The 14,261-nt window shown below is 39.3% G+C and overlaps 2 protein-coding genes across 3 annotated transcripts in view; one reads left to right on the top strand and one right to left on the bottom strand.

The window, feature by feature from the left end:
* The window catches only part of LOC107601126 (sodium/hydrogen exchanger 6-like), a 16,084-nt gene extending 14,456 nt beyond the window's left edge, over positions 1 to 1,628 (bottom strand). The window contains exon 1 of one of the 2 annotated variants that reach the window (XM_016293162.1): positions 1,204 to 1,628. In XM_016293162.1, the coding sequence (XP_016148648.1) occupies positions 1,204 to 1,558 (355 nt within the window). In that variant the 5' untranslated portion in view covers positions 1,559 to 1,628. The remainder of the gene's footprint in view (positions 1 to 1,203) is intronic. The other variant, XM_016293163.1, reaches the window with a different exon arrangement.
* A 2,106-nt stretch (positions 1,629 to 3,734) lies between these two features.
* Positions 3,735 to 14,112, top strand: LOC107601125 (membrane magnesium transporter 1-like). The gene is made up of 4 exons (XM_016293160.1): positions 3,735 to 3,914; positions 13,154 to 13,206; positions 13,297 to 13,400; positions 13,511 to 14,112. Exons 1-4 carry the CDS (start codon positions 3,836 to 3,838, stop codon positions 13,665 to 13,667), a joined length of 393 nt encoding a protein of 130 aa, XP_016148646.1. The 5' UTR covers positions 3,735 to 3,835; the 3' UTR covers positions 13,668 to 14,112.
* The last annotated feature ends 149 nt before the right edge of the window (positions 14,113 to 14,261 follow it).

The following is a 14,261-nucleotide window of genomic DNA, read 5'->3' as shown; positions in this document are numbered from 1 at the left end:
GGCAGCTGCCACCAGCCACTGGCAGCTGCCAGAATCAGACTGATAGATAGATAGATTTTTGTTCAAATTAATTTAATATTTTATTGTGGAGACTTTTGTGCTAAAATTCACCTCACTGTTCACATTATTTCTGTAAATATGTTTCTGTTCTTTTACATTCGCTTGTAAATGTAAATTTTACATTTACAGTAGTTTGGTTTGTTCTTTCAGGATAAAAAGATATCTTATGTAATAAATAATTTGTTACTTTTGCTGAAATTTTGCATTCATAAATGTAAATTTTTCAAAACTCCCCCACGATGAGTGTTTTTTAAAGAGGAATTTGTAATATGGAGACTGGCAGCTGCCAGAATCAGACTGGCAGCTGCCACCAGCCACTGGCAGGTCACATGACCTGTCAGTGGCAGCTCCTGCCAGCCAGTTGAAGATTGAACCCCCACTCTACTTTTATTAGCTGATAATATACTTTTTGTTAACTGAAATAAAGCTGCAATAACATAAAATAAAAAAAATATTAGATTAAAAAAAATGTAAAGGAAAATTAGAAACGGTTTAAATTTATGCACTAAAATTACTAACTGAAAATGAATAAAAACCCTGGAATAAAAATAATTCTCAAGTAAAAATAAATCAAACCAAAATAGTAATATTGAAGAAAAAAACTAGAAAAATTATTTTAAAAAACATAAGCAATAAATAAATAAATTTCACTCAAATATAAATAAAACTACAATATATAAACAATATACATATAAAAAAAAATAGTACAATAACACTTGTGTACATGAGCTCCTGAATAACCTAACTGAGATATGCTTCATAGACACGAGTATTTTCAGTTGTAACTAATTGCAAATAACTCTTAAGTTAAGAAAACTCAGTATAAATCCCGTTACAATTAAAAAGGGTTTCCTTAACTTAAGGCCTTAAAAGAGAGATGACAACAACAGCAAAGCTTTTAAAATCTTGTCTGTGTTTTGAAACAGCCCAGCACGTGCAGGAGAAGCAGTGAGGCAGATGAACTCCTGCTGGACAGGCCCTGTTCTCCCACACTGGCCTTTCAACAGTCATGATCATGCATGGCGTACTTTCATTAACAGATCCCATGCATTTGTAACTTTACTGCGATAAGCATGCAGCTGACTACACAGTTCATATGTGCGATCACAGAGGCAAATGATCTCTGATCACGCCTATCCTCACCATATATCATAGCCAGCCCCGTCTCGTGCAGAAACCTGCAGCGGCGGTGTTTGAACAACCATATGGTCAAGATTGTCAGGGTGAGGAGCAGGATAAAGACCAGCAGGTCGGCACTGTCTTGTCTGTGGCTTTCTTCAGCTTTCTTCTCTGTCACGATGTTCTCCATCGCACTGTCTTCAGCTCGGCACAGGCACAAGCAGAGGGAGCTCGCCAAAACAAACAGAGACAGTCTTCTCCAAATACTCATCGCGGCGTTGATCTTACATGTAGAGTCCATGCTGGCATTTCTTTTAGGTGGAAAGATATAAGAAGAGGAATGCATATGCTCGGGATCGCTGAACACAGGCAGGAGCATTAGCAGATTGTTCCTGATTCCCAGCGACGCCCCGCCCACTGCGCGTGACGTCACGTGACCACGCGCGTGTTCGTGCAGCTCATGACGGGCCGGCGCTGCGCATAACTGTCGATGTGTGCATTTATTCTGCATCCTCTTTGTCGAACATTGGCATATATAGCCTATTATTAAGTAATATTATGATGTAATTAATCTTTTATCATGACAAGTTCAAATCCCCACGCACTCACTTGTTGTGTTGTTGTTTTGCTGTAAAACCCTCATATTTCACTCCACATTTTTCTAAACTGTCTGAAACAGGTCAAATTCAGGTGTTAGTGAGGGAGAACATTTGTGATGTATTTGTCACAGATATATTTAAAAACAGCCAGTATTTCATCGTTACATTATATAGTTGATTTCCTGTTCAGCAGTAGTCATGTATGGAGGACCAAACCTGCAAAAACAATAAATAAATAAATATGCAAATAAATCAATCAACGTCTGTATAAATACACAAATTCTTGTTTAAATACATATAGAAATAATTAAACATGTGATTAAAGTAGGCAAATAAATCAAATAAATTGGTGGACAAATGGAAAATGTTTAAGGAAATGCTAAACTCATCCTATTTATTTTCCTTTGATCACTCATTTATTTCTGAATGTAGTTCCACATTTATTTTTCCTCTGCACAACATGCTAATGAGAGGGTGTCAACCATGGACTTGGTCATCGTGAGATGACTGGTATGAAGTGCTTTAATCGAGGAACAGACAGTTTTTTCCCATTAGATATCAGAACAGAAATACAGGCGACAAAAGTATGTTTACGATCCGCCTACTCTTGCATAATTGACACCCTCTCATTAGCATGTTGCGCAGAGGAAAAAAAAAATGTGGAACTACATTCAGAAATAAATGAGTGATCAAAGGAAAATAGTTAGGATGAGTTTAGCATTTCCTTAAACATTTTCCATTTGCCCACCAATTTATATTATTTATTTGCCTACTTTCATCACATGTATAATTATTTATTTATGTATTTAAACAAGAATACGTGTATTTATGCACACATTTATTTATTTGTGTATTTATTTATTGTTTTTGCAGGTTTCGTCCTCCATAGTCATACAGATAGATAGTCATACAGACAGATAGATAGATAGATAGATAGATAGATAGATAGAGAGATAGATAGATAGATAGATAGAGAGATAGAGAGATAGATAGATAGATAGATAGAGAGATAGAGAGATAGAGAGATAGATAGATAGAGAGATAGAGAGATAGATAGATAGATAGAGAGATAGAGAGATAGAGAGATAGAGAGATAGATAGATAGACAGATAGATAGATAGATAGATAGATAGATAGATAGATAGATAGATAGAGAGATAGATAGATAGATAGATAGATAGATAGATAGATAGATAGATAGATAGATAGATAGATAGATTTTTGTTCAAATTAATTGAATATTTTATTGTGGAGACTTTTGTGCTAAAATTCACCTCACTGTTCACATTATTTCTGTAAATATGTTTCTGTTCTTTTACATTCGCTTGTAAATGTACATTTTACATTTACAGTAGTTTGGTTTGTTCTTTCAGGATAAAAAGATATCTTATGTAATAAATAATTTGTTACTTTTGCTGAAATTTTGCATTCATAAATGTAAATTTTTCAAAACTCCCCCACGATGAGTGTTTTTTTAAAGAGGAATTTGTAATATGGAGACGTTAAGAGGGATGAAAAGTCCCAAAGCATGGTATTTGTATACTTTTGGTTTCATAGAGCCTCCTACTCCCCTACTTTTTCTTTGTCTCTATATTTTTTTCTCCCCAATATTTTTATTTAATTTTATTGTAAATTTATTTTGTGATATGGTGTACAGTGTGAATGAAAATTGAGTGTAATCTCAGTCGTAATATGTAAATCTCCCAGTTATGAATGCCTTTCTGTGTTGTTGTTCAGAGCATTGAATAAAAATAAATAAATAAACACGAAAGTAAAAATGTAAAAGAAAGAAAATATATAATAATAATAATAATCGAAAATTAAGCAAATTAATAAATAGATCAATTAATACAATGTAGTCATTTTAAAGGGGAATCATAAAAAAGGCACAACAAGATAGTGTTATATTCTGATATTCGCTATGTCTCTTTAAATGCATGTTTAAAGTGGCAGTTGGCAACCGGAAGTGCGATTAGTGCGGCGGTGGTGACGCAGCGTTCATTGAAGTGTGCTTCACGCGCTTCAGCAGTGGCTAGATCGGTTGTGCTCGAGTGAAAATGGCCTCGTCCTTCTGGAAAGGTGTTGTCGGTGTGGGCCTTTTCGCTTTGGCGCACGCAGCTTTTTCCGCGGCGCAGCGTAAGTATTGTAGCTCCAGGAGCGGGAGGTAACGGACAGACACGCTGTTGTTCAGTAAGCTGTAGCTGATTGTGGTCCAGTGAGTGCGGCCTCTCTGCGGAGCTCGGTGTGCATGACAGCTTCAGTAGCACTCAAACCTCGGTGAGCTAACTATCTAGACAGCATTTTGGAGAGCTTTCGAGCATTATATTCTGTTCTGAAATGCTATATAGGTAGGCAGGTCACCAGGTTTTGAGACACCGTCGTTGTAACAGCACCATACACGGTTAAGAAGTTGTTTTCTACCATGAATCACTGATCATGTCAGTGTGACTGAGACTTATGAAGGATCATTGTTTGTGTGATGTGTGTGGAGTTTTATCGTGGCGTTTATGTAACGCAGTGTGCTTGGTATTTTAGTAGTAATTCTCTACTCCGTAAACATTATGTATTCAAACTTTCTCCAAAGACAGTGTATTGAGTAACCCTTAACAAGTAACTAAATTATGATGTAATGAAAAATAGCTGGTAGCCAAGCAAATAGAGTAACGTTAGAAAAATAAACAAATTGATCCGCTATATATGTCCGTTTCGCTCGTTTGGGTCGGATCTTTTCTCTGAACAACATTCGTTCAGTAATCGCTCTGGGGTGCGTTTCCCAAAAGCATCGTTAGCTAACTATTGTAGTTAGTTCCATTGAAATCTGTTGGTAACGACGGAACTTGCGACCATAGTTGCTTTTGGGAAACGCACCCCTTAACGATTCTGTAACAGGTTCGACTGAATCGATCCCGCGGTTTTCGACTCACTGAACCGAGAATCGTCTCTTCTGAACATACTGGGCCTCATTTATGAAACGAACGTACGACAGAAAATTGGGCGTACGGTCGTTTTAACCGTAGACTGTATAAAACCATGGACGTAGTGTCCGTGACGTCACCCGTAGGTTTCCGAAGAGCGTTTTTGAAGCCTAAAGTAGGCGGAGCCGGCCGTCGCCATCTTGGCAGCGCCCCACTCCCGGATAATCGAAAATGGGCAAAGAGGCGGGAGCTGGTTGCTGAAACCACGCCCACCTAGCTCGACGGTGGTGACCGAAGCGGCAATCCACCTGTCACTCAAGTGGCCACGCCCTTAATTATGCAGACCTTTAAGGCTTAGTATAATTTAAATGGACGAGTTATAAAAAAATTCACCCCTCCTCACAGTTGTCATGAAGGGCAAAATTAGCTATATAGACCAAAACCAGTTTTTGTACCAGGCTGTAAACATATTTTTTTCTGCTGTAAAGTTGGGCATTTTAACATGGGGAGTCTATGGGACTGACTCCCTTTTGGAGCCAGCCTCTAGCTGGATTGATTTCGATGAATTTAAGTTTTAGTCACTTCCTTGTTGGTTTCAGAGTGAGACCGGAAGGTTGCCGCTTGGTTTTAAAGGGGTCATATGATGCTTTTTTAAAAAAATATTATCATTATTTTGTGTATTTGGTGTAACAGAATGTTGACATGCTTTAATGTTCAAAAAACACATTATTTTTTAAATGCTGTACATTATCACACAGCGTCTCCCTGACATGCTGCTTCAACACTAACTGCGGTTACTGAAACCACGCCGCCTTTCTTTGCGTGAACATTTGGGCGGCATTATGCAAATATTTCCACATAGTGAGGTAGATATGTGGGGGCGTGTTAGAACGAGCCGTTTTAGGGGGGCGTGGCAGAGTCTTATATCTCTTTGGTTTTGAGACTTTAGTCTTTGCAACTTCAGGGATCTTATCTATGCACAATCAGCTTGTAACACTCCAAAGAGAAAGGAAAACTTGAAATCGCATCATATGACCCCTTTAACACAAAACTTGGAATTTATCAATATGGACGTGAGCTGTGGCTACGATCAAATCTCACGTCTGGTCTCGGTTCGTGTACGCAAGTTTTTGAGTTACCTGAACCTGCGCGCAGCATAGTAAATACGGTGGAGAATTGTAGAATGACAGCATTTTGTTCATTTTTATTTTCCTGACCGTCAAACGAAGTTCATTAGTCGATCGTTAACCAGTAAGATTAGAATGTCTTTTTTGGGGTTTTATACAGGGCTTTAGCTTTATATGTGCAAATAGCAGCATAAATAAGACCATGAGGATTCAATTGTCACATGATGCACCTGCAGAGCTTCTGTAAAAGGAGAAAAACAGAAAGTCTATAAAAGGAATAAAATAAAAAAGGATCACGCATATAATAGGCTATAATATAATTAAGAGATTAACAAAAGGGGAAAAAAACACTGTGCAACAAGTATAGGCTATGCTCATTTTTGTGACACTCTTATTAAATTTAATTTCTTTTCTTTATATCTTTATTTGATTTAATCCATCTGATCGCACAGGCGCCTCACGCACACACAAACAACATTAGTTCTACCATTGCCTGACATTTCAGCCATTCATCATCAAACTAAAATGCAGTCAACCAAACATAAGTTACACTGTTTTTTAAAAGGTCCGCTGTAAAATCAGCGTGCAGCGCCCAAACAAACATTTTTGCGCATGTGAAGGATTTTACATGGATATTAGAACATGAGTGAAGTATAAAGCCATGTTTAGGCTACATAATGAATAATAGTATGCAAACAAATGTTACAAATATGGCAAAAATGGAAACATTTGGATTCTTGTGGTACGAGACAGGCTCGTGAGCCCAGTGCCGTTTCAGTTTTGCTTGACTGTTTATAATGAATGCCTCTATAGCCTAATTTGTGTTTTATTTTATAGTTTAATATATAATTTCATAACTACTTATTTTAAAATTTGTTCTCTTCTGAATACCGTTCAATTTAAAATATTTGTTGTAGAGTGAGGGGAACTAAATAGGCTGTTTATATTTACCAGTATTTTCCATTTCCATTTATTCATTTAGGAGACGCTTTTATCCAAAGTGACTTACAATTGGGGAATACATCAAGCGATTCATCTTAAAGAGGCAAATAGACACAGGAAGTGCTTGTCATACCAAGTTTCAAGCATTGTTCAAATAAGTACATGCTAGACAGAGAAAGATAAAAGAAAAGGGAAAAAGAAAAAAAAAATCTTTTTTTAATTTTTTTTAGGATGTAGTCAGATAGTGACAAAAGAGGTGAGTTTTCAGCTGTCGCTTGGAAAAATTTCAGGAAATCAGCATAGAGGTTGGAAGATCATTCCACCGGCAGGGACGGTAAATGAAAATGTTCTGGAAAGTGATTTTTTGTCTTTTTGTGATGGTACCACAAGGTGTCGCTCACTAGCGAATCTCAGACTTCTGGCGGGAATGTAGATTCGTAAGAGTGAGTGGAAGTAGGCGGGTGCTCAGCCTTTTTCTGTTGTATATGCAAGCATCAGTGTCTTGAACTTGATGCGAGCCTTAACCAGCAGCCAGTGCAGGAAGATAAATAGAGGTGTGACGTGGGCTCTTTTGGGCTTGTTAAAGACCAGTCGTGCCGCTGCATTCTGAATCATTTGTAAAGGTTTGACTGTGCATGATGAAAGCCCAGCCAGAAGAGCATTGCAGTAGTCCAGCCTAGAAATGACAAGGGCCTGGACAAGAAGTTGTGCAGCATGCTCCGTTAAGAAGGGCCTGATCTTTCTGATGTGCAATGAAAACCTGCAAGATCTAGCAGTTTTTGCAATGTAGTCTTTGAAAGTCAGCTGGTCATCAAAGATTACACCAAGATATCTGACCAAACTTGATGAGGGAATTGTTGATGAATCTAACTGGACGGTGAAGTCTTGCTGTAGATTTGGAGTGGCCGGGAAGACAAGAAGCTCAGTCTTTGCCAGGTTGAGCTGTAGGTGATGTTCATCCATGACGAGATGTCCACCAGGCAGCCTGAGGTCCGTGCAGCTACCGCTAGATCATCTGGTTGAAATGAGAGATAGAGCTGTGTGTCATCATAGCAATGGTAGGAGAAACCATGTACCTGTATGATGGGTCCCAGTGATGTAGTGTATATGGAAAAGAGTAGGGGTCCAAGAACTGATCCCTGAGGAACCCCAGTGACCAGTTGATGTGCTTTGGATAAATCCCCACCCCAGGCCACCCTGAAAGACCTACCAGTGAGATAGGATTCAAACCAGTGAAGTGGAATCCCTGTGATGAGGAGAGGGTGGACAAGAGGAGCTGATGATTCACCGTGTCAAAAGCATCAGATAGATCCAGCAAAATAAGAACCGATGATTTGAAATCAGCTTTTGCAATCCGCAGGGCTTTAGTGACTGACAGTAGCGCAGTCTCAGTTGCATGGCCACTCCTGAAGCCTGACTGGTTAGGATCCAGTTGGTTGTTCTGTGTAAGAAATAATGATACCTGGTTAAAAACAACTCGTTCAAGTGGTTTTTTTTTTTCTATGAAAGGAAGGAGAGAGACGGGTCTGTAGCTATCTGTAAGTGAAGTGTTTAATGTAGGTTTTTTGAGCAGTGGGGTTACCCGAGCCTGCTTGAATGCAGTGGGTAACGTGCCTGTGAGAAGAGATGTGTTGATGATGTGTGAGTGGTGGTAAAAGTGCAGGGGAGATTGCTTGGAGAAGGTGTGAGGTGATTGGGTCTAGTGGGCATGTTGTAGGATGGCTGGAAAGGAGAAGTTTGGATACTTCTGCCTCAGTGAGGGGACAGAAGGAGAAGGGGGAAGTTTTAGGCATGATGCGGTTGGTTTGAGTTTGTGTGTCTGTGGAGCTGAGAACTGACTACTGATTGTTCTAGTTTTGTCTGAAATCATCAGCTGTTATAGAAGTGGTGGAGGGGGACAGAGTAGAGAATTGAATGTTTTGAAGGTTACGTGTGTCTGTAGCGCTGTTGATCTTGTTGTGAAAATATGACGATTTGGCAGTATGGACTTGAGCAGAGAAAGATGAAAGCAAAGACTGATACATACTCAGGCAAATCTTTTGATTTGCGCCATTTTCTCTCTGCTGCCCTGAGTTTGGACCGATACTCACAAAGAACATCGGATAACCAGGGGTTAGAAGGGGCAGCCCGTTCTGGCCTGGAGGAGAGAGAACATATATTGTCTAGACCAGAAGTTAAAGTAGAGCATAAAGTGTCAGTTGCTGCATTATCAGAGATGTGTAGGGGTTTTACCAAAATGTTGTCTGCAGTACAGTTGCATGTGCAAATTAAGTCAAGTTGGTTGCCTGATTTGTGAGTGCTTATAGTGGTAAGACATTTGAAATCAAATAAAGCTAGGAGTGAATGGAAGTCTGCAGCATAAGGCTTGTCCAGATGAATGTTCAAGTCGCCAAAACCTAAAAGTGAGCTGCTATCCTCTGGGAATGAGGACAGCAGACCATCCAGCTCTTCTAGGATGGTGCCCAGTTGCCCAGGAGGCCGGTAAATTACCACAACATGGAGTTTTATATTAGCTGTTACAGTAATTGCATGATATTGAAATGAGCAGACCAGTGCCCCCACCCCTCCCAACCTGACGAGGGGTGAGAGAGAAAGAGAAGTTGTTAGACAGAGCAGCTGGGGTTGCTGAGTCTTCTGGACGAATCCAGGTCTCAGTCAAGACCAAGATGCTGAGTGTAGATTGCAAAGAAAAAGCAGAAATGAAGTCAGCTTTGTTGACAGCTGACTGACAATTCCAGAGACCCACAGAAAAAGAAAGAGGTGCAGTAGAAGATGTACAGAAAGGACGCAGGTTAGCAAGATTGCGCTGCCGTCTACGAGTGATGTTAGATGCATCATTTTAATATACATATAAATTACATAAATTAATGTAGCCTAATTGTTTGCAATTACAAGGTTAACGGGTGTTTTTGGAGTAAGATCAATTTCGCTTTCATGAGATTATACTGCGTTCCCATATGTTAGGATCCAGTTGGTTGTTCTGTGTAAGAAATAATGATACCTGGTTAAAAACAACTCGTTCAAGTGTTTTTTTTTTTTCTATGAAAGGAAGGAGAGAGACGGGTCTGTAGCTATCTGTAAGTGAAGTGTTTAATGTAGGTTTTTTGAGCAGTGGGGTTACCCGAGCCTGCTTGAATGCAGTGGGTAACGTGCCTGTGAGAAGAGATGTGTTGATGATGTGTGAGTGGTGGTAAAAGTGCAGGGGAGATTGCTTGGAGAAGGTGTGAGGTGATTGGGTCTAGTGGGCATGTTGTAGGATGGCTGGAAAGGAGAAGTTTGGATACTTCTGCCTCAGTGAGGGGACAGAAGGAGAAGGGGGAAGTTTTAGGCATGATGCGGTTGGTTTGAGTTTGTGTGTCTGTGGAGCTGAGAACTGACTACTGATTGTTCTAGTTTTGTCTGAAATCATCAGCTGTTATAGAAGTGGTGGAGGGGGACAGAGTAGAGAATTGAATGTTTTGAAGGTTACGTGTGTCTGTAGCGCTGTTGATCTTGTTGTGAAAATATGACGATTTGGCAGTATGGACTTGAGCAGAGAAAGATGAAAGCAAAGACTGATACATACTCAGGCAAATCTTTTGATTTGCGCCATTTTCTCTCTGCTGCCCTGAGTTTGGACCGATACTCACAAAGAACATCGGATAACCAGGGGTTAGAAGGGGCAGCCCGTTCTGGCCTGGAGGAGAGAGAACATATATTGTCTAGACCAGAAGTTAAAGTAGAGCATAAAGTGTCAGTTGCTGCATTATCAGAGATGTGTAGGGGTTTTACCAAAATGTTGTCTGCAGTACAGTTGCATGTGCAAATTAAGTCAAGTTGGTTGCCTGATTTGTGAGTGCTTATAGTGGTAAGACATTTGAAATCAAATAAAGCTAGGAGTGAATGGAAGTCTGCAGCATAAGGCTTGTCCAGATGAATGTTCAAGTCGCCAAAACCTAAAAGTGAGCTGCTATCCTCTGGGAATGAGGACAGCAGACCATCCAGCTCTTCTAGGATGGTGCCCAGTTGCCCAGGAGGCCGGTAAATTACCACAACATGGAGTTTTATATTAGCTGTTACAGTAATTGCATGATATTGAAATGAGCAGACCAGTGCCCCCACCCCTCCCAACCTGACGAGGGGTGAGAGAGAAAGAGAAGTTGTTAGACAGAGCAGCTGGGGTTGCTGAGTCTTCTGGACGAATCCAGGTCTCAGTCAAGACCAAGATGCTGAGTGTAGATTGCAAAGAAAAAGCAGAAATGAAGTCAGCTTTGTTGACAGCTGACTGACAATTCCAGAGACCCACAGAAAAAGAAAGAGGTGCAGTAGAAGATGTACAGAAAGGACGCAGGTTAGCAAGATTGCGCTGCCGTCTACGAGTGATGTTAGATGCATCATTTTAATATACATATAAATTACATAAATTAATGTAGCCTAATTGTTTGCAATTACAAGGTTAACGGGTGTTTTTGGAGTAAGATCAATTTCGCTTTCATGAGATTATACTGCGTTCCCATATGTTAATTACCGTAATTTCGAGATGACAGCACATGATGTTCTCGGAGCTGTTCACGTCCTCGGACTCAGAATTATGCTTTTCTATGGCAACACTATCAGTGGCCTAAACAGAGCCTGCGGTGGTCAGGTGGTACTGCAGTAACAGGGTACAAGTCGAAGCTCTCAGAAAACTCCCAGTTCACAAGTTGTAATTACGAGTTCTACGAGGACGTGAATGCTTTTTACAAGTTGGAATCTCGTAATTTCGGGAATTCCGATATGGCGTATATCTCAGTGTCGTAAACTCTAGGGGCAAGGCTTCTAAGCCAGGGTGTTTTTAGGGGCGTGATATTCAAATGACGATTGTTTTCTGCCGCCACTTTTATCAATGTGCGATCATTCGTACGATAAGATTGGCGGCATACGAATGTTTCATGAATCGCACGTGAACTCCGTCATAAGTTGATTTGTGCGCACCGATATGCGCTCGTTTCTACGTTAGATTGATAAATGAGGCCCACTGACTCGTACTGAACGGACAACCGACAAATTCATTGTTTAAAATCCTTTATTAATTCTTCTCAAATAACAAACGGGCATTATCATTGTTAAACACAATTAATCCATTAATGCATTAAAATATATTTAAAATTAAGTAATTATGTGTAGTTAATTTTAAATACGCCTATCTTTTTTGTATTCTGCTTTTATTTATATATATATATATATATATATATATTCAGATACTTTAATGAAAAATTTTGTTGACAAGACCAATATAATGGTATTTCTTGCATTTGGATGCAAAGCTCACTGTTGGTTGAGCCACTGGCATGCTTTACCGCAAAGCTACCATATTTATAAAATACATAAAAAATTAAATAAAAGCAAATTTAAGGATTTTTCAAATTTCCAAAATTAAATGCAACAAAATTTGGAGCAACTTTAAAAATTATACATTTGTCTAAATAAAACTTACCTCTAAGCAAAATATTATTCTACAGAACTTCATCTTCTTTGTTTTGCATAAAAACACCAAACTTTATAATGTGATAAGCAAAAACCAGCCTGAGGACTAAACTAATGTTATAATTTTTTTCCCCCCACAAACTGAACTGACACGCATGAAATTACAATAAATACCCTTAAATAATAAAACATAATCAAAAATCATACTAAAAAGCAATATGTGCCTAATGTGGCTGGGATGTCAGGGACCAAATAATCTGTTTTGACATTTGCATGTTTGCTCAGGTTTCTAATTCTATATGTTTGGCATATAATGCAAAGTTCGGTTGATGTGATTATGATGAAGTTAACAGATTCTTTGACACAAACTGTTCATAAGAACCGATCCACGGAATCAACTCAGGCTTCCCATAACAAGATGCAAACGGTTAGCAGTAGCCTTATTTTTTGCATATACCATCACTTGAAAAAGCTTAGCATTATATTCTAAGCATATAGAATTAGAAACCTGAGCAAACATGCAAATGTCAAGAAGCTGTGCACTTTAATATAAGAACTTTTAATTTGCAAGGGTGGTCTTATTGTGCTTCTTTGTGTGTGTGTGTGTGTGTGTGTGTGTGTGTGTGTGTGTGTGTGTGTGTGTGTGTGCTGTGCACTTTAATATAAGAACTTTTAATTTGCAAGGGTGGTCTTATTGTGTTTCTTTGTGTGTGTGTGTGTGTGTGTGTGTGTGTGTGTGTGTGTGTGTGTGTGTGTGTGTGTGCTATATGAATTGACTACATTTACTTGCTATAGGGTTAAGGTTAGTGTTTGGTTTAGGATTAGAAACTTGAAATGATGCATAATTTACTAATATCACTATAGTAAGTACATGTAACTGACACTTTGGGAATGATTTAATGCCTCTCGTACATCCAAAAAAAGACATTTTCTTTTCTTTTTCCAGACCGATCCTACATGCGACTGACAGAAAAAGAGAACGAAACATTACCTATAGATGTGAGTTGCAATCAAATACAAGACTCTAATCATATTGAATCACATGCATTAGTGTTCCTCGATACAGTTTCTCTTGTGTTGTGTTTTCAGATAGTGTTACAGACTTTGTTATCGTTTGTGATCACGTGTTACGGCATAGTTAACATCTCAGGCGAATTCAAAGACATGGATGCTTCTTCAGAGCTCAAAAACAAGTAAGCAAATGTTTTTTTCTGAGATCATAAAGTAACACCTGGCTATATCAGACATATGCTGTTCCCTTTGATACATTATGAGCTCTCTTGTGTCTGTTTTGCTCTAACAGGACATTTGACACATTGAGAAATCACCCGTCATTCTACCTGTTCAATCACAGAGGCCGAGTACTCTTCTGCCCTCCAGAGCAAGAGCCCTCCACTCCCAGCGCCCAGGCCTTGCCCTCCAATCCCCTGCGGTTACGCAAACTGGAAAATTATCATTGAGACTGGCCTTCAGTGGGCTGCCTTGCCTGGTTTCATTTGTTTCTTTCTTAAATTTATGTTAGCTCCTCGGTTGAAAGGGAAAATAAGCATATTTTCCTGTCTTGTTGTATATGTGAATATGCTGTACAAACATGCATCTCTTGTGGTTACTATTTTGTCAATGGACTGTGCCAACTCCTTTTCCAGCTGATATGTTTGTAAATACTTGTTCTTGCTTGGGAGTCTTAGGTCTGTAGGTTATGGCTGTAGCCCTGTGCTTGGCTGTCGGACACAGGGCACGAATCCTACATGTACAATGTCGGTTTTGCCACGTTTTTGGCTGAACTGACCCTAACTGCAACTGGTTCTTCCCTGTCCCCATCTGAATTGAGGACCATAAATTGTATTAGTGTTAAGAAGCATTAGCTCTGATTACCAAACTTCGGATTTGAGCTCTGAAAATGCTGTAAATGATTAAAACTATTAAAACATGTCTAAGCAAGGCCACAATAGATTATGTAGATTAATAGCAATTTTAACAATACTGTGAACACTCGGTGGGAATGAATAGTACATTCTTGTTTTTTGAGTTAAGGGGAGGGGAGGGGGGGAGGG

Source organism: Sinocyclocheilus grahami, unplaced genomic scaffold (genome assembly GCF_001515645.1).
Source record: "Sinocyclocheilus grahami isolate Dianchi unplaced genomic scaffold, SAMN03320097.WGS_v1.1 scaffold299.1, whole genome shotgun sequence".
Lineage (NCBI taxonomy): Eukaryota > Metazoa > Chordata > Actinopteri > Cypriniformes > Cyprinidae > Sinocyclocheilus > Sinocyclocheilus grahami.
The sequence above is the reverse complement of the archived record's forward strand: the minus strand, read 5'-3'. Positions and strand labels throughout refer to the sequence as shown.